Source organism: Castor canadensis, chromosome 16 (assembly GCF_047511655.1).
Source record: "Castor canadensis chromosome 16, mCasCan1.hap1v2, whole genome shotgun sequence".
In the NCBI taxonomy this organism is placed as follows: domain Eukaryota; kingdom Metazoa; phylum Chordata; class Mammalia; order Rodentia; family Castoridae; genus Castor; species Castor canadensis.
The window spans coordinates 74,094,966-74,120,314 of NC_133401.1; the positions used below are offsets into that span (position 1 = coordinate 74,094,966).

The 25,349-nt window shown below is 45.3% G+C and overlaps 1 protein-coding gene across 2 annotated transcripts in view; it reads right to left on the reverse strand.

Moving 5' to 3' along the window:
• The window catches only part of Adam19 (ADAM metallopeptidase domain 19), an 82,594-nt gene extending 64,334 nt beyond the window's left edge, over nt 1–18,260 (reverse strand). The window contains exons 1-3 of one of the 2 annotated variants that reach the window (XM_020179206.2): nt 18,000–18,260; nt 14,036–14,121; nt 7,521–7,591 (exon numbers count right to left, since the gene is read on the reverse strand). In XM_020179206.2, coding sequence (XP_020034795.2) covers nt 7,521–7,591; nt 14,036–14,121; nt 18,000–18,093 — 251 coding nt within the window. In that variant the 5' untranslated portion in view covers nt 18,094–18,260. Of the gene's footprint in view, nt 1–7,520; nt 7,592–14,035; nt 14,122–14,294; nt 14,948–17,999 lie in introns of those variants that run through there. The other variant, XM_020179207.2, reaches the window with a different exon arrangement.
• Between the last annotated feature and the right edge of the window lie 7,089 nt (nt 18,261–25,349).

The window sequence follows — 25,349 nt, forward strand, 5'->3', positions numbered from 1 at the left end:
TCAGAAAACATTTCTTCTTGCCTCTGTATAAGAAAAGTTAGCATGCATTGAAAACCTGCTTGCTTTGTGCCAGACACTGTACCAACCACACTATGATATGGGATCCCTAACCACAAACCCTGTGTGTTGTTTCCTGGGTTTGTTATGTAATAAGTTAACACAAATTCGAGTGGATTAGAGCTGCAGACAGTTGTTAGTCCATGCTCTGGAGACCAGAAGAATGAAAACAGTATTACTGGTGTCAGCAGCGAGGCTCTCCCTCTGGGAGAATCTTCTCCTGCCTCTTCCTGTTCTGGTGGGTGTCAGCATTCCTTGGCTCATGGCTGCATCACTCCATTCTCTACCACTGTGGTCATACCACCTTCTTTTCCATCTGTGGTCAAATCTCCCCCTGTCTCCTATGAATATATTTCTGATTTCATTTAGGGCCTGCCTAAATAATCTTTCCATATTTTAACTAAATCATGTCTACAAATCTTTGGGGTTTTTTGTTTTGTTTTTGTTTGTGCCAGATAAGGCAACACTGTCAAGTGTGCCAGAGATTAGAAGGTAGGTATCTTCTGGGAGGAGAGGGTACATTTTCCAGCCAACAGCACTCCGGGACGAAAGTATTGATGTCTCTACTTTCCATGCAGGGGTAAAATGTACAGGCTGGCCTGAGATTGACTCCTGGCTCTGCTTGATATTGGGTAAACTACTTAAACTCCTCATGCTTAAGTTTCTTTATTTATAAAAAGTGAGTAAGAATATCTCTTTCAAAGGGTACCATGAGGATTAAGTAAGACATGTGTGAAGTGCCTTCATGGGGGCCAGCTCTCTGAATACTATTATTTTAATATTTGATACTACTATTATTATAAATAAATCACTATTTATTTATAGTGATACTATAAATAAAACCCAGAAGGCAAGCAACCTCCTAAAGTCATCTAACCAGGAGGTCTCATGGCCCGGCATTGAACCAGAGTATCTCTGGCGCCCAGTTCTAGGCCTGTTCCACTCCACGGGTCAGGCTGTTTGAGTCTCAGGAGCTCATGGCCTTCAGAATCCACACATATAGGATATTTTCCCCCTTGTGCGTGCTCCCTGATACTCAGCGCAGCTGTATAGCTGCATCCTCTCTGATTTCCATTTTTTGTAATTTGTGGCACTGGGGTTTGAACTCAGGGCCTCACACTTGATAGACAGGTGCTCTTACCACTTGAGCCACTCCATCAGCCCTTTTTTTGTGATGCTTTTTTTTTTGAGATAAAAAAACCAACTATTTGCCCAGGCTGGCTTTGAACCGTGATCCTCTTAATCTCTGCCTCCTGAGTAGCTAGGATTATAGGTGGGAGCCCTCCCACATCTCCCCAACCTCCTCCCTCCATTCCTGATTACTGAGACTGACCCTTAAATAAGGGATGCTAAGGAAGTGATACCATGTGTCTGATGATTTAGAACTAAAGCTTAGTCCATTCAGGACTCTGTAACACTATATCATATACTGGGTGACTTATAAACAACAGAAACACATTTCTCACAGTCCCAAAGGCTGAGAAATCCAAGATCAAGATCCATACATTCAGTGTCTGGAGAGACCGACTTTTTGGCTCATACTTCTTGCTATGTCTCAAATGGTAGCTGGGGTGAGCTAACTCTGGGGTCTCGTGTAAGGACATTTAGCCCTATTTATCAGGGCAGAGCCCATACCTCCCAAAGGCCTCTCCTCCTAATACCACCACCCTGGGGGTTAGGATTTCAACATACAGATTTGAAAGAGACATAAACATTCAGTCCATTACAGTTAGAGACCCTGCTTATGCAGGGTGTGGTTGAGAGCTTGGCTTATACAAAGATCACATCAGACAACCTGTTTGTTCCGCACAACACAGGAACTGTGAGTGAAATAAATTTTAGTCTACAAAGCCCCAAGTGCAAATTACATTTCCACTGAACCTCCAGGGCAAGGTGTCTAGCTGAGCACTTGGAATTTCAATTCATTCATGCATTCACTGCCTTCCACATGGCAGGGCTAATTTCATTCCTAATACTTCCCAAAATAATGTCACAAGAAAATTTCAGACACCCACCAGCAGCTCTCATCAAACTGGTGTCCCCACCCATCCATCCAACTGCTTCCTCGGCACCAGCCATCCCACTGCAGCTGCAGGGACCGGGAAGCCCAGCTGTGTGTGGAGTTTGAAAAAACATTTTGAATACTTTTGAGCTGCCAAATACTTGGTTTAAGAATGATATCCTCTAATTTCTTAAGCCATGTGTGTTTTAAGTGAAATGTAATCCATATGTTTGTGATTCACTGAAATGCAACTCAGTGAAATATGGTTTGCTAGGAGCACTGGGACTCCGTCTGAGCCTTTCAGAGCTTCTCCTTGATCCAGGAAATTGATTTTGCCAACAACAAATGAAGAAGCTCCTGACAAGAGAGGGTCAGAGAGATAGCATGGTAAAGTCTACGCCTGATCCAAGAGGGGTTGGGCATGGGGGAGGTGGGACTCAGGGATTTTTGGTGTATCAGACACATATTTCTATCAGACCTCCTTGGAAGGGAAGTACAAGAATAAGAGGTAGTAATAATCCATCTGCCTGTTGGCTGGAAACTGTTCCCCCTGCTCATTCTCCCCTTCTCTGTTCCTCTAGCATCATGCAATCCAAATAGAGCCGAACACAAAAGGAGAAAAACTAGAATGCTTGATCACTCCAATAACGGCAGATGAATATTAATTTTCCAGGCTGTAATATAAATTCCAGGACAACAAAAGCAATCTCCTTTCCTGTAATGCCTCTGAGATGCAAAGAAATTAAGGTCAGAAGTCATGGTGGCTATTAAAATCTGTAAACTCTAAACACCCAAATTCTGCCTTGACAATGACTGTTCGCCATGATGAATCATGGTTAAAAAAAATACAAAACAAAACAAATATCCATTCTTATTAGCTGGACTTGTACAAGCAGGACCTCTCTTTAGCTCACTGGGTTAGAACACACTGAATGCAGCAAGACCAAAGGAGGCCTCTCTCATTCTTAAGACAAAATCTAAATCTTATCATCATTTGGACTCAAGGAAGGAAAGTGTGCTAAAGAGATGAGGGTTGCAGAATGCTTAGGGGACAAGCAGGCAGAAGGACATGGTCAAAGATCCTCTGGGCAAAGCGCCCAATCTTTGAGCCGCTCATTTGCTTTTGAAGTTGACATTGTAATACAGTGATGCTGTCCCCTGGTAGTGTAGCCCAGTGAGCACCCTCGAAGGGGCTCAACAGGTCAGCCCATCTTCCCCTTGGGAAAAAGGTGAAGAAAGAAGAGGGGACATTGCGAGGACTCACAACTTCCTAGAGATATTTGTCTTCTGGGATGGGAAGCCTATAGCCAAGGAAAAGTCCATCTGATTGGTGAAGCAATCCTGAAAACACATGAATTCCATGGAGAAAAAAAAATATCATGAATTATGCCTCAAGATCATAGGCTGTGAAAGGGCAGCCTATAATTTCTGCCCTGTAATTTTCTTCCTTGTGCTTTCTGTTGCCTGAACTGGTGGGTTGAGTTCACAGTTTTGTGAAATCCCCAATTTTGTGAAATCCCTAATTTCAAGGACCCATGGTTTTGGACATCATTTCCTGTCATCTCACTGCCCACTCTTGCCAGGGGAGGTCTCCACAATTAGAACAAACTCTGAGATGAGGACTTCTTTTCCATTTGTCCAATTATGCAGTGTTCTTTGAATAGGTAGTGTAGGAAGAGCTTTTGGAGTCCAACCGGGACTAACATCCCATCTTACAGATGAGAAAGTTAAGGCTTCGGGAGAGCCAAATGGCACATTAACAAATTCCACACCCTCTATCTCTGATCTCAGTGCTATTCCACTAAACAGATGCCTCACTCACAAGTATCTCCTAACAACAGCTGCATACCAACGCTGATGAACTACATGTGTGTGTGCGTGTAAATGTTAAAAATGTAATAGACAATGTCACACATACTTTATTAGGGCAGAGAACTATCTTTGTGACATCCAGTTAAGTCGGAAAAACAATATGTCTGGTGTAATCTCATTTCTGCTTCCTCTTTCCCAACGGGTCTGTATCTGCTCCTGTGAGACTCTGTCTATGAGTATCCGTGTACATGTTCTCACATGCCTAGGAAAGATCTAGAATATTCCCACCAAATAGTTAATAGTGGATTCTTCTTGTGGTGGGAAACCTTCGTCCCTTCATTTATTTGGCACTGCTACATGTTTTACAACGAGCATGGGCGTTTGCTTTCATAACTTCAAAACAATGAGCAAATGAGTTGCCATTTATGGAGCACAGAATACAAGCCAGACACTGTGTTACTGCACGACTGTGACATGGGATTATGCTTATACTGCCTGTTAAGTGACAGAGCCAGGATCTGAATGCAGATCCCGTCCAAAATGAAGGTCCGTGGACTTAGTTACCCTAAAGGGGTGCGTCTCTCACAAGGATGTCATCCGTGTATCCTGAGTTGCTTCAAAGCGGAAAAAAAAAAAGGCTGTCGCGCTATTGAACGTCTGCTGCCTGTGCTGTGTTAAAGCCACGTCCCCTCTCCTGGCCCATCCCCCCTGCTCCTCCATCCTCACCATTCTTGGCAATGCTCTCCCCATGTGTGAATTCCATTAAAGGCTCGCTCACTGCTATTTTGGGCCATGCATTAGCACGTGGGCTTTGATTTGATGGGAGATGGCCAGACACCTCAGGATGATGAAAAAGATTGAATATGTCCACTCCCCATCCCCCAGGGTCTCAGAAGCTCCTGCCATGATTCCTGGGGAGTGGAAATCTTCATAATCTATAAAGCCTTTGAACTTGGCTGTTCCCTTTCCCTGGAATTCTCTCTCAGCTGTCTCCATGGCTCAGTCCTTCAGGTCTCAACTGAAATATCAGCTCAGCAAGTCCATCCCTGATCATTATTCACAGCAGCAGCTGCTTCCCACCCCTGCTGTCCTGAGCACTTCCGACTGAGTCTTTGCTTCTTGCACAGTATTTGTTGTCTGACTTAGCAGACACTCACTCGTTTGCTTAATGTCTCCCCTGTGAGCATAAGAACTCCCATAAAGGCAGAGCTGTTTGATCACACCCTGGACTATAATACCCACACGGGTACCTGGAATGTTCCAGATGTGCACTGGAGAAGAACGAAGGGATCGACTGAGGACCTAAGAAAGTGCTTAGAAATCACAGCACAGGGCCTAATTTCCTCCTAGGTTTCACAGAAGTATAGAAACTTTAACACAGCCACTTGAAAAATCAGAAAAGCATCTCTCCCATGCAAAGCTGTTTTGAATCCGGATTTGCACGCACCATGAATGAGAGGGAGAAGGAAATAAACACAGGAGGAAGTCGTGTGCAGTTGGAGTTCTGCTCACTAACACATGTTCAAAAACAAAAAGCCCAATTTGGATGCAAATAGCAGGAAGCCCTCCCCCAGGGACACCTGCTGATGTCATACTGCTTGGCTCTGCTCCTTCCATGTTTTCAATCCTCCTGCCTTCTGTCAACTCAAGGAGGCCAGGAACCAAGTCCAGCCCCATGCTGCTCAATCAGAGCAGCAGACAATGGAATCACATCTGGGCATTCCCTGGAGCCTCAGTGAGGAGCGATAAAAAAATCACTGTATTTCCTTCACATACATGTTCCCTTCATTCAGTCCTCACAACCATCCCCATGAGGCTGGCATTCGATCCTTGTTTCACAAATGAGCATGAAGAAGTTCCAAAAGATTCCATAGTTTGTCCTGGGTGACATTCTGTGACTCTAGACCCAAGCCAAGAATACAGCGGCTATTTACTCGATCATTTACACTTGCCTCTCTTATTTACTGCTGTGTGAGCTTAGACAAGTGCCTCTCCCTCTCTGAGTTGAAGCTTTTGTCTCTGCACATATAATCTCAATGATCAGAGTTTTCCAAGGTATCTTCTTGCTCCAACCTCTGATGACCTGCGAAAGTTCAAAACAGGCTGGCGGAACAGCTTAAGATGCAGAGCGCCTCCCTAGCAAGCTTGAAGCCCTAAGTTCAAACCCCAGTACTGCCAAAAAAAAAAAAAAAAAAGCTCAAAAAGGAAGGAAGATACGAGCCAGAGCCCTGGGATCTCTGCCTAATTGACCCAGCTCGTGAGGATTTGCCCATGACAGTATCTCATCACTTGGGATGACTGGAAGAAGCTTAAGGTTTACATGCTCCGCTCGGGGCTGAGTAAGACAGACAGACTCAGGTGACAACAGGATAGGGGCAGTGGGAAACCTTTGCTGACGGATAGGGGCGGTAAGAAACCAAAGCAGATTCCTGAGAGAGGTTGTCAAAAAGAAAGTATCTTGTAGGACCACAGGAAGACAACCAAGGAGAAACCCTGAACAAGGAGGGCTTGCTCCATCTGGGGATGCAGCCAGCCAGGCCTGGTCCAGGCAATGGGAGAAAACAGTCCAGTGAACCAGTAGAAAGCTGGCTTTGCCCTGGAGAAAAGGATCAAAACTAACCATGATGCCCATCTTTCCAGCTTCCTAAAGGCCACCATACCCCAGAGGCAGAGGCAAGACAAGGATAAAGGCCATGACTGCACCAGCAGCTGAGCTGCACTTCAGCCACACTTGGGATAAGCCACACTTATCCTGCTTTGCAAGGGTCCAAAGAGCCCAAATTTGGAATAAATTATATTCTCCCTTTGTACTCAAGCCAAGTAGCCATTCCCACCCCTCTGGATATGGGAAGGCTACACCCTGTCTTGGCAGGGGTACATTTGATTGCTCATCAGGTTCCAGGGGCAGAAGAGGTGCTGGAGGCTGCCAAGAGGACACGGGCACCTCTCCAAGCCATGCATCCTTATCTGTGACAGCTATGTGGTGGATGAAAGTGGAACTGTTGGTGGGGAAAATTACAAAGGCCTTCAGAGTCCTTGGCCAAGTAAGGAGAGCTCTTCATGGTCCAGGCAGACTGGGAACGGCCAAGGAACGGGCAACAGACACGGCCATGTGTTATGTCTATTCATCCCTTGGTGACATCAATCAAGATACAACTGTGCCCAATGGCAAATCAATGAGGAAGTATTTCTGAGCCAGACCGCCACCCGAGATGAATGAGGTTAGGAAGATGGAGGAGCTGATACCCTTATTGGCAGAATCTCAGATTTCTCTGACCCAGGGTAGATGGAGCAACCAGGACCGGAGGTGTCAAGTCCCAGAGTTCCCTGCCTGGTAACTCTGCTGTCTTCCTCAAATTGCCTGCACTTCCTGCCGTGCACTGGGCTGGAGCTAGAAAGGCAGCTGTGTCCAGTGTCTTCCCTCCCTTAAACTCACACATACACACAGCAAGGGCCCAAATGACCTCCAAGAGGCAACGGAAATGCAGCCTGAGGAAATCCAGGCAAGACGTTAAGCAGTCCAGCGATCGCTCCCCCAAAGGGACCAAAAGTTGAGAGCCTGGGGTCACTTCCCAGACAGCAACACCTGCGACAGGCATTGACGAATAAGTTAACTGTTTCATTTCAGACAAAGGAGGCAAGAACTTACTCATTCTTCTCCAGGTCCAGGATCAGCTCACGCCCCTCTGCGATTACCCTGAGCTCAGCTGTGAGTGGATGCTAAAAGCAATAACAAAAGGATGTCAGTTCCTGAAGGCAGGACCAGGCTCCCGGGGTCAGGCACAGGAGTTGGCACAGTGCATCCACAGGAAGCCAGTGAGAAAAGGTCAGTTGCATTTCTAGCCCAACCCAAACCCTAGCCCCTCTGAATTCTCTCTGAATTCAACTGAGATTTGGTGTGAGTGCATGCACGCGATCTGGGAACAGACGGGCAGGAAAACATGGTCATCAGTAACACATGTCCCAGGAAGTCAGACCTGGATCCAAGTGCTGGCTCAGACACCTGTGGCTGTGTGAACTTGGACACGTATCTGACTTGCAACATCTCCGCTCCCTCTTTTACGATATACAGATAAACACAATCAACCTTATGGGGATCTTGTAAGGATTAAGTGAAATGATGAGTATAAATAATATGTCACGGGCCAGATGCAGTGGCTCATGCCTGTAATCCCAGCTACTTGGGAGGCAGAGACAGGGAGGATCAAAGTTCAAGGCTAGCCCAGGCAAAAGCTAGTGAGACCCCATCTCAACAAAAAAAGAACTGAGTGTGGTGGCACTTGTCTGTCATGACAGCTATGAAGGAAGAGTAAGAGCGGGAGGATTTCCTGCGAGGCTGGCCTGGGCAAAAAGCACAAGATTCTATCTAAACAATAGCTAAAGCAAAAAAGGGCGAGAAGTATGGCTCTAAAAAGGGCTAGGTATGCCTAGCAAGCACGAGGCCCTGAGTTCAAACCCCACTATCACCAAAAAGTAAAAAAAAATGTATTACAATGTATAAGGGTGTACAGGAAGTTCTGAAGAAATGTTGGTTATCATTTTATAAAACACCTGTTCAGACTGGGTTCTTATTTACTTTTGTTCCCCATGTGGAAACTCCAGTCATCTCAGAGGAAGCAACTATGAGCACCTCAAATTAAGGTTCCCTAAATCCAAAAATTCATATATTTTACACATAAACAGTTTGCTAATGGCCACAGATGCTATCTACCCAGAATAGATCATTTATGATACACAAATGGAGCTAGGAGAGGTGATGTATTCCTATAATCCCAGTCCTCAGAAGGTTGAAGCAAGAGGAGGACCATGTGTTTAGGCCAGCCATGGGCTATATAGCAAGACCCTGTCTCAAAAAAAAATACAAATGACCATAAATCATGAAAAAATAAGCCCATCACAGGCAAACTATCCCCCCAACTCCTCCAAAAAGAAACTCATTTAAAAAAAAAAATGATACATTGGCTCAAGCAGTAGAGCACCCACTTTGCAAGCACAAAGTCTTGGGTTCAAACCCCAGTCCCACCAAAAGAAAAGAAAATATCTTAAACAAAATCAAAGTGACAGAGATTATGTAAAACCATAAATCACGATGCAATGGGGCATACTATAAAATGGGCACCCTCAGATCCTGTCACACACAATTTAAATTGATACAAGTTTCCAAAAAATAACTTGACAATATGGAGCAAGTGTTCCCAATTGTTTACACCAGTTTCCTCAGGAATGTAAGTCTTCTGCAGAGAACTAGCAGACACAGGGGCAAAGGGTTTGATACAAAGACACATTAATAAATAATGAAATATATCCGAAATGTCCAAAGATGGAGGAATGATTAAATAAACACTGATTCATTTTATGATGGAACTCTAGACAGTCACTGAAAACAGTGCAAAGGCCCAAAATAGCCACTGTACTCTTATTTAAATTCGCTTTTGTAAAGGGAAAAAGGAGGAATAAACCTAAAAGCCACCATAGTTGCTCTTGGCAATAAGATCCTGGTTTAATTTCTTTTCTTTCATGCCTCTTTCTATGCTTTTCGACTTGTTTTTATAATTTAAGAAAAACACTTTCTTTGACAGTACTGGGGTTTGAACTCAGGGCCTTCACCTTGAGCCACTCCGTCAGCCCTTTTTTTTTGTAAAGGGTTTTTTTCAAGGTAGGGTCTCGCAAACTATTTGTCCACACTGGCTTCAAACCCACGATCCTCCTGATCTCTGCCTCCTGAGAAGCTAGGATTACAGGACTGAGCGACCAGCGCCCGGCAAGAAAAGGACTTTTAATCTCTTTTTTCCTTATTATTGTGGACAATTTCAAATAAATTTTAAAAGCAAACCATAAGGAACCTCCACGCTTCAACAGCTCAAGTTAGGGAGGATGAGCTTTTTTTGAGGGAATCAATGATTAAAAACTTATTTACAATAGTACGGCTAGATTCTTTGGGATATTTTAAATATGAGCTCTCTAACTTGCAATAAAGGAACTGATCATTTTTTTGGTGGGACTGTGGTTGAACTCAGGGCTTTGCACTTGCAAAGCAGGCTCTCTCTCACTTGGCCCACACCTCAGTCCATTTTTTTCTGGTTATATGAGAGATGGAGTCTTGAAAACTATTTGCCCAGACTGGCCCCAAAACCACAATCCTCTTGGGCTCAGCTTCCCAACTTGCTAGGATTAACAGATAAGAGCCATCAGTGACTGGCTAAGGAACTGATTAATTCTTTTTTAAATCTTCTTGTTGTTGACGTACTGGGGGTACGTTGTGACACTAACCAAAGTTCTTATAATATATCATAGTTGAATTGACCCCTTCCACCATTCCCCTTTATCTCTCCTCTCCCCATTCCTGGAACAGTTTCAACAAGTCTCATTTTTCCGTTTTCATACCTGAGTACATAATATCTGTACCACATTCACCCTCCTACATCCTTTCCTTATATCTCCCCTCCCACTGGTACCAACCCCCAGACAGGACCTGTTTTACCTTTCTGTTCTCTGTTTTTGCAAAAAGGCATTTTTGTTTGCATAAGATAGCTATACAAGGAGTTTCATTGTGACATTTCCATGTATACAAGTATTTTAACTCGAATTGGTTCATGCTCTCTATTTTTCTTCTTTCTACTTTAGTCCCCTTCTTGTGCTGATTTCAACAGGTTTAAAAACTCTACATTCATTCTTGCATAGAGAGTACATTCACCATATTCACCTTTTTAACTTCCTTCTTTTACCTTTCCTCTCCCATTAGTGACCTCCCCTTTTTTCCATAATATCGTTTGTATTTTTCCCAGGCCTGTCTTCCACATATGAGAGAAAACATGCGGCCTTTGTCTTTCTGAGCCTTGTTAACTTCATTTAAGATGATGTTCTTTGGAACTGACAAATTCTTAAAAGTCCCTTCAATCCACAAAGAGCCTTGCTAGAGTACAGCTGCCACTACCGCTTTTAGTGGGGACATCAAAGCTTAGTTCTGAGGTGTCTGGGTCACCTGCTCTGCCACCTCTTCTAGGCACACTCCCTTTCTTGCTTATTGCAAACCACCTTCTCCATCAGGATCTGAGCATCCCCGAGACATTTGGGCCACCAAGGGCTCTGAAGAGATCTGAACGTTCCATTCAAGGACTCTTGGGCAACCCTGCCCAATGCCTAATAACCCTATTACCTAACCTAACTAAGAAGTGGTTTCCAAACCATGGCAACAGCAAGCAGAGACACGTTTGCCTGGTCACTTTCACTAAGTGATTTACTTCTCAGTTTCTGATGCAGGTGCCATGCCACATTACTCTGGAGAATTCTGAAGCCAGAACCCTACCCAGTCCCACTGAGCACGCAAGGTGACGACCCCAAGTGGGCATCTGACAGAACACACAGCCACAGAGCTGTAACAATCCCCTGATCCAAGAGGTGAGCAACCATGTGACAGTCCACACAAAAAAAGGAATCCTGACACCATCCAGGAACCACCACGTTTCTTCCAAAAAGACACAGCAGCAGCGTGAGTGCTGATATTTATTTTTATGTGGATAATCCAAAAATAATTCTTTCTGTTCTGGAAAGTGCTCAGACATGGATATTTAAAACCACATGTTCCTTGTTTCCAGGGCACACGGAAGCAAAACAGTGAAAGTGCATTTTAAATATCTATGAAGTTTCCCAGTCCAGCTCTACTGACCAGCTCTTCTCTTATAACTGTAACACTGAACTAGGAAGAGACATCACCTCTCCTAAGAAGCACAGGGAGCTGACCTACTGTACGTAGGTCCCCTAGAAAGGGTCAAAGTTCTTTCTCCTTAGGGCTAGATTAAACAGAGATTCAGTTACAAGGTAATGCAAACCTATCCTATATGTTTGCGCCTCCCTAAAACCTAGCATAACATTTAATATGCAGTTAGTGTTCAATTAATGTTTAATAAAGAAATGGATTATATAAATGAAAAATGCCAGTGACATCCAGCTATTTCTCTGTCATTCATTCACTTGTTCATTCAACAAATATATATGGTGCCAGGCACAGTGCTGACTTTCCCTACAGACAGAATACAGCGGCCCATGTTCTGGGCAGACAATAGCTGGGAACAAAGACAGGATCTGACTGTCCACTTTGTTTCTCCGGCCCTTCCTGAGGATGCCAGGCATCCCTGCATCTATAAAAAGTATCGGGTCCATTCCTCAGGCACTCATGGTGAGCAGAAATACCCACAAACTCAATTTTTAAAAAGAAGCTGCTCTAGGATGGCCATCCATTAATTTGTCTACACTCTTCTTGAAACTATTTTCAGCCTTTTCTACTTTTTGAGGAAATAAATTTCATGCATTGCTTGCCTTTATGGAAACATGTTCTCCGCTTTTTCTTTGTCTTGAAATTTTCCCTGTACATTCCCTTGTAAAGCCAAGTCGGAACATTTGTGACATGTTGATATCACCATTACCATTTCTCCTCTGCATTCATCTTTCTACTCCAAAGCAGTACCTTAAGTCTTTCCTGATACATCTCTCTCCTGCTAGAACCTTGCTCTTCATATAGCGCCCAATAAATCACAGGCTCTTTGGACACAAAAAATCTTAAAAGCCAACCCTGCAGATTGGGTATATCGGTCCACGCCTATAATCCCTGAACTTGGGAGGCAAAGGCATGAGGAAGAGCTTGAGTTCTAGGCCAGCATGGACTATATAGCAAGACTCTCTCAAAAAAAGAACAGAAAAGAGAAAGAAATCAATCCTCCCCACCTCTTCCTCCTTATTCCCCCTTTAGACCTATCTTATAAATGAGGAAACTCAAGTTCTATAGAAAGTGGAAGGTCCCGAAGACATTTCTGCTACACAATAATTGCATCTCCTTTGATCAGTAAAAACCACAATCAGAAACAGAAAATACCCTGACATACAGGCCTCTGTTCAAAAGCACAATCATGTCTTTGCTTTCTCCCAACCCCCTCAACAAAGCCTGTGCACTTTGCTGATGTTCTGACCCAAGGAGACTATAGGATTTTAAGATACATTTCCCCCCATCCTAGGTCCCTACCATGTTTCTTATTAAAAACAATTTGTGGTAGAGCACTTGCCTAGCAAGCATGGGGGCCTTGAGTTCAAGCCCCAGCATGAGGGGAAAAAAAACAACTTTTGTTGCCAGGCATGGTGGTACATGATCCCAGCTACTTGAGAGGCAGAAATGGGAGGGTCATAGTTCAAAGGCCAGCTCGGGCAAAAAAGTTAGTGAGACCCTATCTCAATCAATAAGCCATGCATGGTGGTGTGCTCCTGTGCTCCTAGCTACTTGGGAGGATGTAGGTAATAGGATCTTGGTCTGAGGTTGGCCCTGGGTAAAGACTCGAGACCCTATCTAAAACAATAAATGAAAGCAAAAATGGCTAGGGTACAGCTCAAATGGTAGAATGCTTGCCTAGCAAGCATGAGGCCCTGAGTTCAATCCCCAAAACTTCCTCCCCCAAAAAGTTTAGCTGGACCTTTAACTCTAAGCCTATAACCTCAGCTACTCGGGTGGCAGAGAATGAGGGGATTGCAGTTCAAGACCAGCCTGTATAAACAGTGAGCAAGACCCCATCTCAACCAAGTGGTGGTATACTTCTGTGGTCCCAGCTAGGATGGAGGATCACAGTCTGAAGCTAGTCCCATGCAAAACTTCAAGTCCCTACCTGAAGCAAGAAAGGACTAGTGGTATGGATCAAATGTGAGAGCACCTGGCTAGCAAGTGCAAGGCCCTGAGTTCAAACCCCAAAACAACCAAAAAAAAAAAGAAAGAAAAGAAAGTTTAGATTATCCCCTTTTTCTCCCAGTTCATTATCTAGCAATAAAATGCAATGTGCATTGTATAAACAGCAAAAATAGCAATGACAATATTTAATGAATTCCAGCTGACAGTGGTTTTTTTGACACCATCTCAATTACACTTGGTCTGTGTCAGTATTACTGTGAATTTTCACTTCCTCAATTAATAGCATTGGGAAATTGTTCTATAAGTTGGTCATACATTGAAGGAAAGTCCCGTCTAAGATGTTCAAAACCAACACCCAGAGAGGACAGAGCCTGAAACAGAACCAGGGGTGAGGACTAGGACTCTGGTCAAAGCTGGGAAGCTGGGTAGGCAGTCCCGAGCCTCACAGAGCAAGCTGTCAGCTCCTGTCCCCCAAAAGGAGAGTTTGGAAGACTTACCTTTTCTCTCACGGGGTTTTCTGAAGTCGTCCACTGAGGTATTGTGAGTTCATGCTGTAGGTGGGAGCTGCCTTCCTCACGTCCTCCTGCCAGTACAACAAGACCCATCACCATGGGAATCCCAGTCCTCCATACCCAGCCAACCACTGCCCCTGGCAACAGCTCTGCAGAAGACCTGCTGGGCTCCACTGTGGACCATGAACTCTTCCAGGTGTTGGAGATAGAGTGGTAACATGACAAACAAAGTCTCCTTACTCACCAAGTTTACCTTCTAGAGGCAGGAGACAGTAAATGAATCGACGATCTTGGGTGGTGCTAAGTGCCCTGAAGAAAATAAGATGGGGCCTGGCAGGGGTGCCTATTTTAGACAGAATGATCAGCAGAGATGGCATTTAATTGAGGCAAGGGACCAGAAAAAGGAAGCCATGCAAAGATCTAAGAGGAAAGGGCCCCAGGTAGAGGGAGCTGCAAGTGGTATGCCTGAGCAGAGGTGGGCCTGGTCTGGCTACCAAACAACAGAAAGTGGAGGTAGCTAAAGTCCCCAGAAGTAAGACAGGAAGTTGTAAGTGAGGTAGACAGCAAGACAGCTGTGGTCTGATCATCAGGGGCCCTGGAAAGTGTCTGGATTTTATTAGAAATAGGCTTGGAAGAGCCAGGCACCAGTGGCTCACACCTGTAATCCTAGCTACTCAGGAGGCAGAGATCAGGGGGATCGTGGTTCAAAGCCAGCACAGGAAAATAGTTCTCGAGACCCTATCTCGAAAAAACCCAACAGAAAAAAAAGGTTGGTTTGTTTTTTGTGTTGCCCTCAATGGCAAATGGCTCAAGGAGTAAGCCCTGAGTTCAAACCCCAGTACCACAAAAAAAAAAAAAAAAGACTTCAAAGGCAATGGTATTTCAAACACAGAGTAATATGATCTGTATTAGATTTTTAAAAACTCACTCTGCCTGCTGAGTGGGGGTGGGGGTGAGGGTGAGGATGGGGGAGGGCGGAGGGGAGAGAGTGAGAAAAGTAGCAGGAAGGCAGGCTGGAGACTCCCAGAAGCCCTAGTGAGGGATGACAGTGGCTCTGCCTAGCATGACATCAGTGGAAAGGAATGAAGTGGTGGGATTGCTGGTGGATTCTTGAGGTTAAGCCCATGGGTGCTGTTCCCACTGAGCCTTGCCTTTCTCATTGAACACAATGACACTCACCTGCTGGCCTCCCAGTGGGAAAGAGTCCGTGTGAAATTCCTTCCCACCCCGCAAAGCATCATACCATGGACTTGACTTTGAGTCTGCACTGGTATCTCACTTCCCAATTTCCAAATCATTCTCACCACCCTGTTCTCCTTTTTCCTCACAACAAGCGTGCAAGCTAGGATTTCTAGTTTGCAAGAAAGGGAATTGAAAATTATCCAAGGCAGTGTAGACCGCAAACATGGATTGCAGCCCATCTCAATAAAAGGAGAATTTCTTAAGAACTCAGCAAACAGCTTCCACAAGAATAGGCCAAGTCCAAAAGGGACTGAAGGATGAAGGTGAGGAGTCCGAAGTCTGGTCTTCCTATACCAACCACATCAATCACACAAGTGATACGAAGATGACAGGACTATGACTGACTGACTTTCCTTTCAGATTACTGACATGATGTATTACAGTCAGAACATACGCTAAACAATAACATGAGTTTCATCACACTGGCAAAACTCAGATGCCATACACTCACTGATTTACCAAATATTTTCCAAGTTTTTCACCATGGGCCAAGTACTTGGCTTTAATACTCCTGGGAGAACAAGACAGGCACAGTCCCTGACCTAGTGGCTCTAATAAATCCAGGCTCTTTCAAACAAAAAAGGAGTTAGATGATATTCAATGGAATATTTAAAAGAATTAAACAATATTTATGATCACAAAAACATACTGAATGTATTCTAAGGTTTAAAATAGAGAAACAGTACAGCTTAAGAAAAATTGCTCAAAAGTTGGAAATAAAGCAAAAAAGCAAGCAGGCTGTGGTATGTGAGCACTGTTTAACAGGCTCATCCTGTAATTGACTTATCCAGGGGAATGTTACATTGGCTGTATTAACTATTGATTAAAAGCCTATGCTCTCCAAAGTTATATATGAGCTATAGATTTCCCATAGACAAAGACAATTTCGGTCTAGTAGAAAAATAATCATCGGCTCCATTGTTTTGAGCCACCCACCACTTCTGTATTTGTGGGAGCCATAAGATTTCAACTTTTTCTCCAACACCCACATCACCCTGTTTTGCTACTACTCCTTTTAAGCAGCTTTTCCAAACTGTTCACGATCTCATGAGTGGAGTAAATCCTTGTGGCGTTTGTATGAGATTCAGGTGTTTAGCTTTTTAAAAAATTGTATTTCTGTAATCTCTTGATGGAATTTTATACTCATTAAAATCATGGTTTGGGGGACTGTAATGATTTGAAAAATGCGTATAATGCAAAAATGCAAGGCACAAAGCTGTATGGATGGCATGTTTCCAATTTTATCAATATGTATTTATAGCGACGCTGGAAGACTGGAAGGGAAGATCCTAAATTTTTGATAGCAACTGTGGTTCGGAGGATTGCAGGCTAGTTCGTGTCTTGTGTACTTTCATGGCTTCCCAGGTATTCTCCTCTGGCTCACTGAGTGGTCTCCGGGTCTCTGAACCCGGGCTTGGACCCTGCCTTCATGCTTTTCTGCTGCAAGGAGCACGGACCGGGGCCTCGAGCTAGACTCTGGAAAATCAGACATGAATTGACTTCCTCTTCCTCCAGGAGTCCCGGGTTCCCGGTGTGAAGCCCCTGGACCTTGGTTTCCCGAGGGTCTGGGGAGATCGCCCCTGATTGCTCCACCCCGCCCCACCAGCAACAGCCTCCCGGCTCTCGGCCGCCGGGGTGCAGCCTGCCCAGCCCCCACCCGGCCGCTCGCTTGATTTGAAAGCGCCTGACTGTTGGTCCCACAAGCAGCGTCTGGAGCCAACCCAGCCGGTCTGCCTCGGAGGAGAGAGAAAGCTCAGCTTTCCCGGGTCATAAAGACAGAACCCGGGCGCCGCCCCACCCCCACCCTGGGGACTGTCCCTTCCGCGAAATCCTAGCGGAGCCCCTGAGGGATAGGATCGGAGCGGGAATGGTGTCTGGGAAACTAGTTGTGAGAAACACAAACATCACACAATATCCAAGCTGGAAACATGGAGTCCAACCTCTTTGCTTCATACAAGGGGAAACTGAGGCTGGGAGAGGCCAGATGGGGAGGAAAGAGAGCTTTGGTTACCAGGGTCAGCACAGACCTCAATCTGCGGCGTGGCTGCGGACAAATGCTTTCCCTTTGTGAGCCTCAGTTTACCGTCTGTACAATGGGTGCGTCGGACTTGAATTTCAACCAGTAAGGTCCCTCCCAGCTCAGAAGTCCCAAGTGTACAGCCGGAGATACCCAGAGGGCCACCCCCTAACCACCATCTCCCGGACCCCACCCGGGTGCGCCCCGCACGCGGCGTGGTCCCCAGGGAGCGTCTCCCCTCAAGGCCGCGTGGGCAGGGCGCTCGGGATGCTCGGAGCTGGCTCGAGCGGCGGGCGCGACAGATGGGGATGAGCGAGAGGCGGAGCGGAGATGAGGGACCGTGAGAAAACAGAGGCGAGAGCGGGAGAGCAGCGGAAAGAGAAGCCCCAAGCAGGAAAGCAGAGGAAGGAGAAAGGGCGAGGGGAAGGCAAGCCAGGGAGAGGAGCGGCTGTTTTCTGCTCGCTCCAAGTCTGCGCGATCTCCGCGATCTCCGCCACCTCCCGGGGCGCACAACGTGGAAACAAAGCCCAGGCTCCAGGGCTTGGGGCGGTGGGGGCGCACGCCCCGGAGAGTCGCAGGAGGTGCAGTGATCGCTGTCCTGGCGCTCCAAGCCCGCAGGGCGACTCCCAGGTCCCCAAGACACCCAGCTCCCCCGCCTCCATCCTCCCCACCCCGCGTCCTGCCACTTACTTTTCCATCCCGGCTCCTGCGCCGCCAGCGGCGAGAGTAGCTGCAGAGCGAGAGCCATCAAGCAGAGCCCGGCGGCGCCCGCGCCCCCGGTCATGGTGGCGGCGGCTCCTCGCTCTCGGCGATCACAAGTCCTCTGCCATGCCAGCCCCCGACCCAGCGGTGGTGGCTGCTGGCGTGGAAGCCGCCGCTGCCCTAATAGCCTCCCGGCCCCGCTCCCTGCCCACCGCCGAGACGCTCCGCCCCAGCCCCAGGGCCAGAGGCTGGAGGAGGGGCGGTGCTGGCCCGCGGCGACCCGCTGGGGAGGAGCCCGCCGAGCCCCAGCCATTCGGACTGACCCAGGTGGAGGGCGCCGTGGGGAGGCGATCGTCCGAGCTCTAGAAGAAGGGGTTCACGGTGCATGCGCCCTTGGCGAGACTTGGGGCTCGGCCTTGCAAGGGTTAAACCCAGTCCCTCGCTGCGCTGGGGCCAGTTCACTAGGTCCTGCACTGTGTTAGTCGCCTTGGGTGACCGAGGCAACTCACCCAGCGCTCCCCTCATCCCACCCCCCAAGTCCCCCACGTTCCCCAGGAGGCCATGCTTGCAAGTAGGCTCTGGAAGAGTTAATCACCAGCAAAGAACTAAGCGCTATGTAGAGTTGATTTCTTATCAGGACACAATCCAGGAGTCATTGCCCCATTCCTCTGGCTGGGCGGTGGGGAAGAGGGGGTTGGGGGAAGAGCAAAGATCGGGGTCCCAGAGAAGAAGACAGCTGAGCTCGGAGGAGTAGAAATGGAACACTAGGCAGAAGCAACCAAGGCACCCAGGCAGGAGTGCCTGTGGGGTGGATGGGGCTGGATGGGACTGGATGGGGAATAGTTAGGGTTTAGGATTTGGGATGGAAATAGAAGATGAGACCCCAAAATAACAATGGCTATCATTTACCGGGGACTTATTACCTCTAAAATAAGAAATTTATTCTAAGACTTAGTGTCAGACACTGTCCTTAGCTCTTTACACTTATTAACTTGATAAAATGACAAGGACCACCTTTTGTTGGCCTTTTATAGGTGCCGGCAACTCTGCTTACATTCTCTTTTAATTGGCCCACTAAGCCTTTGGAGTAGGTATTAATAACATCCTTGTTTTACAGATGGGAAAGTCAAACCTGAGAGGCTGATTCACTTGCACAAGGCCACACAGCTTTGGATCCCTTAGGAAGTTTTGGGAAAGCTTGGTGCTAGAAACTGAACTTACTGTGCCTCTTTGGTCAAACCTGGATTTGCACAACTCAACAAAATGCTGTATGTCAGACAGAGCAAGGAATTCATTTTCAATTGATGGGTGGTAAATCTGGGAGAATCTGCCTCTGGGCACCCACAGAGGAAATAAAAATTGTGGTTCCTGCCACTGATGTAGATAAGAGACTGTATTAGTCTCCTCCGGCTGCTGTAACAAAATGCCACAGACAGCGGTATGGGTACCAAGTTGCCTTTGTCATCCAAGCTGATTAGCACAATGCAGAAATTCATTCACAGTTCTGGAGACTGGAAGTCCAAGATGCAGATGCCATCAAGGTTAGGTTCTGCGAAGTCTTTCTTCCTAGCTCAAAGATGGCAGCCTTCTCACTGTGTCCTCACATGGTCTCTCTGTGTGTGCAGAAAGCACTCTTTGGTGTCTCTTCCTCCTCTTACAAGGTCATTAGTGGGACGAGAGTTGGAACCCATCCTTATAAACTCATTTAACCTTCATTACCTCCTCACAGACTCGCTCTCAAATACAGATACACTGGGGTTAGAGCTCCAACCATGAGTTTTGAGTGGCACAATTTAGTCCACACGTTCCACCCTCTGACCCCCAAAGTTCAAGTCCTTCTCACATGCAATTATTCACCCCATCACAACAGCCACCAAAGTTGACTCACTCCAGCATCCATTCCAACCTAAAATCTCATCTAAATATCACCCAAATCAGGTATGGTTGACAATTGAGGTATGATTCATTCTGAGACATATTTCCTCTCCAGCTGTCAACCTGTGGAAAATGACATGTTATATACTTGCAAATGCTAATAGTGGGACATTCCACTATTCCAAAAGGGAGAAATCTGGAAGAACGGAATGACAGGTCCCAAAATGTCCGACACCTAGCAAGGCAAAGGCCATTATGTCCTAAACCTTTAGAATGATACTTCTTAGCTGGATGATCTACTCTCCAGGCCCACTGATGACAGTAGTGCCACACACACCCTAAGCAGTGGCTTCACTCCCAGAGCTCTCAGCCACAGTCCAACCCCCAAGGCTGCGAAGAAAGAGGAGGGGAGCCCACCTTGCCCCTTGGACCTGTGGTCAGGGTGGCAGCCTTCAGGGTCATTCTTCGTTTTCTGGAAGGATAAAGCAGGCTCATAGTCAAAAAGCTCTATTACCCTGTCCTGTAGAATCTCAGAACTCTGAAAGTCTTCCTTTATTTCATCCTGACTCTCTTCTCCCATTTCTATACCTCACTTCTTCTAAAATAGCTGATTGACCCTGGGGCGATCTCTAACAGCGATTGTCCAGCCATGGTCTTTGTGTTCTCTCCACTGTGCTTTCTCATTTTTTTGTAAGGAATAGGCTGAAAATTTGCCAAATCTTCAAGTTCTGATTCCTTTTTGTTTAAGAATTTCTTCAGTTTGTCTCCTTCGTCTCACATTTTATGTAAGCAGCAAGGAGAAATGAGGCCATGCCTTCAATGTTCTTGCTTAGGAATCTATGAGGCTAACCATTTATCTGACACGATTTGACTATAGTGTATCGCTCCAAAAGGCTCCTGTGTTGAAAGCTTGGTCCCCAGCTGGTGGCGCTATTGAGAAGTGAGTGGATCCTGATCAAGTGCTAACTTGATCAATGGTTTAATCCATTGATGAATTCCTCGATCAATGGGTTATTAGGAGGTGGGGCCTGCTTGGAAGATGTTACTCACTGGGGAGGTGCTTTTGATGGGAATATATGGTCCCTGGTCCTTCCCTCACCCTCTCTTTCTTCTGGGCTGCCATGAGTTACCACCTTCAGCTGCCGCGTACAACCAACGCCATGATGGTGATGTTTCTGTCCTGCTGCAGGCCTCCATGAGATGCAGCCAAGAGATCATGGGCTGAAACCCCTGAAAGGTGAGCCAAAATAATTCCTTGCTTCCTTGTTTATCTCAGGTATTTTGTTGCAGCAACAAAAGACCAACTAACAAACGATTGAAGTTTGCCGCTTGCAATTTTGACTTTCCACAAAATGCTAGAACGCAATTCAGCCAAGCCCTTTTCCATTTTATAATGAGGCTTGCCTTTCCTGGGCTTGCATAACATGCCCATCATCCCATATATTTCTACCACCGTTATGTTTGTGATGACATGTGTAATCTCTAAGACTCTAGAAGCTTTCTCCACCAGGTTCCACTTTTCTTTTTGAGTCCTGGCCACAATTATTTTAGTGTCTGCATTTCTACCAACAGCCCCTTCAAGGTAACCATGCACCTCAAAGAACACCTAATCTCTACCAATTACCTGGTTCCTAAGTCACTTCACATTGTTACCAGAGTACTCCACTTATCAGTGCTAAGATCATAACAAAATAGCACAGACTGGCTGATTTAAACAACAGAAATTTATTTTCTCAGGTGCTATTAGGGCTGGTTTTGATGAGAACTCTGGCCCACAAGGAGCGGGGTTGGGGTGGGGGAGGGAAGGAGGAAGGGAGGGAGAGAGAGAGAGGAAGGGAAGGAGGGCGGGAGAGAGAGAGAAAGAGAGAGAAGCTTTGGTGTCTCTCTCTTCTTATAAGAACACCTGTTCTATCAGAATACAGCTCAACAATGTCATTTAACTTGCATCTCTCTTGTAAAGGCTCTGTCTCCAAATAAAATCACATCTGGTGTTAGGATTTCACAGTTCTGGTGTTAGGAATTTGGGGTGGGGACAAATTTGGTTCATAATAGAGGCTACAGTCCTAGAGCCCTGAGACTAGAATTCTAGTCTCAATGCTCTCTCTAAACAGCTCTGTGACTTTGGGTAAATCACATCAAGGGCCTGAGTTTCTGATGAGTGACCTGGGAACAGGAATGGCCACTTCTTATCCCTCTCACTCAGAGGCTTCCAGGGGCTGTTGCGATAAAGACAGTGACAGCACTGTGCCAAAGAAAACAGGCTGAAGTGGTATGCCTAGCTGATTTTGTAATAAAATCTTACAAAAAGACCTACAAATTTCACGCATGAAATTTACTGCTATTTGCTGACACTTGACTGGCCCATATTTAATCAGCATATACTCTTAAAAATTGGGAAGTAGCTCACAGGAGAAAAAAGTCCAGTGGTTAACCCATAGCCAAGGCATCCAGAAGTTCCCGGTTCAGTTCTTCATAGCCACCCCCATCATACACAGGAACAAGCATGTATACAACTCTGATGCCGTGGAAGCCTTTCCATTTAGTTGTGAGGAATGTATGTGCTATTTATAAAGAATACCACATCTCTACATAATTTTTAAAATATTCTTGACATTTAGTCTAGTAATTAAATATCTGGGAAATGATCCTAAAAAAACAACCTGCAATGCACACATAGATTTACGGACTAGAATGTTCATTGTGAGTTATTTACAAAAGTGAAAATACTAGAAACAACCTAAATATCCACCTGTAAAAGAACAGTTCATAAATTATTTATATCTAAAGGATGGATTGTTTTGAAAGTACTTAAAATGATGAGAGTTTATATTCTGATGTTAAGTGAAAAAAAAAAACAGCAGGATCCCAAATCACATTTTAGTATGATCTCAGCTATGTAAATGAAAGACATTTAAAAAAAAAGATTAGAAGGAAACAGTAGCCTTGGTTACCTCTGCATGGTGAGAAAATGGATGAATTTGTTTGGTTTTCTCTTTCTCTCTCTCTCTCTCTCTCTTATCTTCTACCATACTTACTACTTTAGCAATGATAAACATATAAACACAAAAGTTTTATCTGCCTTAAGCAAAGAATTTTGTATACTTGACCTCTCTATGTTTGTTTGATTTTCTCACTCTGATGTTGGGGAAACTGAGCCAGACTTACAGCAATCAGTTCCAAAATTTGGGAAGGATGTGATTCTATCACTGTTTCTCGCTAGTTATAACATAATTATTATGACTAGGAGATGGCAGTCCTGCCAAGAGTTAAATCCCTTCTCTGTTCTTTATGAGCAGTGCAATCTTGAGCAAAGAAGCCAGCTTTTCTGTGACTCTATTGTCTCATCTACCAAGGAGGATGGTAATGACAGCCCTCGACTGACACAGTTGCTCTGAGCAGTCGGGAAACACTTCCTGCTAGGCAGTACCATGGGGGAAGGTGTTCATGAGGCTTGGCTCCTGCCTTTTGTTGCTGTGTACTGGAGTCTGATAATGCACTCGTGCACTTCATAGCAACATTTACGGCAGTGCTAAGTCACATGTATGATGGTGGTTCCGTAAGATTATCACAAAGCTGAAAAATTCCTGTCACTTAGTGATGTCACAGTCATTGTACTATCTATCACAGCACATCACATTCCTCAATTTTTAATGGTGATGCTGGTGGAAACAAGCCTGGAACCTCCAGAACTAGGAACTTTGAATAGCTCTCTTTTGTTTACAGTTACATAGCTTCTAGTATCTCATTGTAGTAATTTACAAAAAACAGCTTATACAGTTACAAACAAACATTGACAATGTCATAAGGGTCTACCTAATAATACTAGCTACTAGTGCTCAGGCAAGGCTTAGGGTAAGACCAGCACATGATCTCATTTTTCCCTCGGGAAACTCTCTGTAGTAGGTACTACTGATATTCCCATTTTAGGAATGAGGCAACTGAGGCTGCAGGCAGCAGGAAAAGGATAACTAGACAATGCTCTTACCAGCGTCAAAGCCCAGTTTCAAGCCAAGATCTGAGGAACATCAAAAGCCACTGTGCGCAACCACAATGCTAGTCTGACATTATCGCAGATGAGCAAACTGGGACGTGAAGAAGTACAGTTTTGGTTTCCTATATGTGGCCATGAGCCCTGCACACCCCAAGTTCAAGGGCATTCCAGGTTCAAACCCAGTCAAATCACTTTTTCTTTCATTGCCTCCTTGAACTAGAAGTTAGTCTGAATTCAGCCAGTCCTCAGAAGAGCTTAGACCTGGTTAGTGTCCTCTCAGATGGCCAAAAAGTCAGAAAAGAGACATCAAAACCTATCTGCTCCCACAGGACCCTAAAAGAAAAAAATTTAAACTAATCAACTTTATTTTAAAGCGGTTTTATTGCTGTTTTAATTTGTGATTCTCTAATGACATATGATATTGAAGATCTTTCCATATGCTCATTTTCCATGTATCTGTCTACTTTGATGAGATTTTAGTTTAGATAATTTTACCCATAACCATGTCGTTTACTTTTTTTTTTTTTTTTTGCAGTACTGGGGCTTGAACTCAGGGCCTTCACCTTGAGCCACTCCACCAGCTCTTTTTTGTGAAGGGCTTTTTCAAGATAGATTTCCTGAACTATTTGCCCAGGCTGGCTTCAAACCGAGATCCTCCTTATCTCTGGCTCCTGAGTAGCTAGGATTCCAGGCATGAGCCACTGGTGCCTGGTTCAAATATTTACTTTTTAAAGATATGTTTTATTTTCAATTAAAGCATAATTATGGGCATGTTAGATGGCCTTCCATTACTGTAACAAATATCTGAGATAATCAACTTATAAAGAGATCAGGATTATTTGGGTTCACAGTTTCGGTCATTAACTGATTGGCTCCTGTTATGGTTTAGGTGTGAGATGTCCTAAAGGCTCATATGTTGAAGTCTTGGTCCCCACCTGGTGGCACTGTTGAGAGGTGATGACCATGAGTATGCTAACTTCCATTGATGGATTAATCCATTGATGAGTTCATAGTTGAATGGATATTAGGAGATGGGGCCCTGTTGAAGAAGTGGGTCACTGGAGATGTGCCTTTGAAGGGTATGCCTGTTCCCAGGCTGTTTCTTTTTCTTTGCTTCCCGGCCACCACACACTTCTGCCATCAAGATGTTCTGCCTTGCCTCAGGTGCAAAGCAATAGAGCTACCTGGCCATGAACTGAAACCTCTGAAAATGTGAGCCAAAATAAACCTTTCCTCCTTAAACTGTTTTTCTCAAGGATTTTGTCCCAGTCACAGAAAGCTACATAATACAGTCCCATCATTTTGAGCCTGTGGTGGCACATCATGGCAGGAGCACAAAGTGGAGCAAAGCTGTTCCCCTCCAGACAAGGATACAAAGGAGAGAAAGGAAGATATCAGGTTCCCACCATCCCCTTGAAGAGTTCATCCCCAGTGACCTAACTTTCTCCCACCAGGCCCCACTTCTTAAAGTT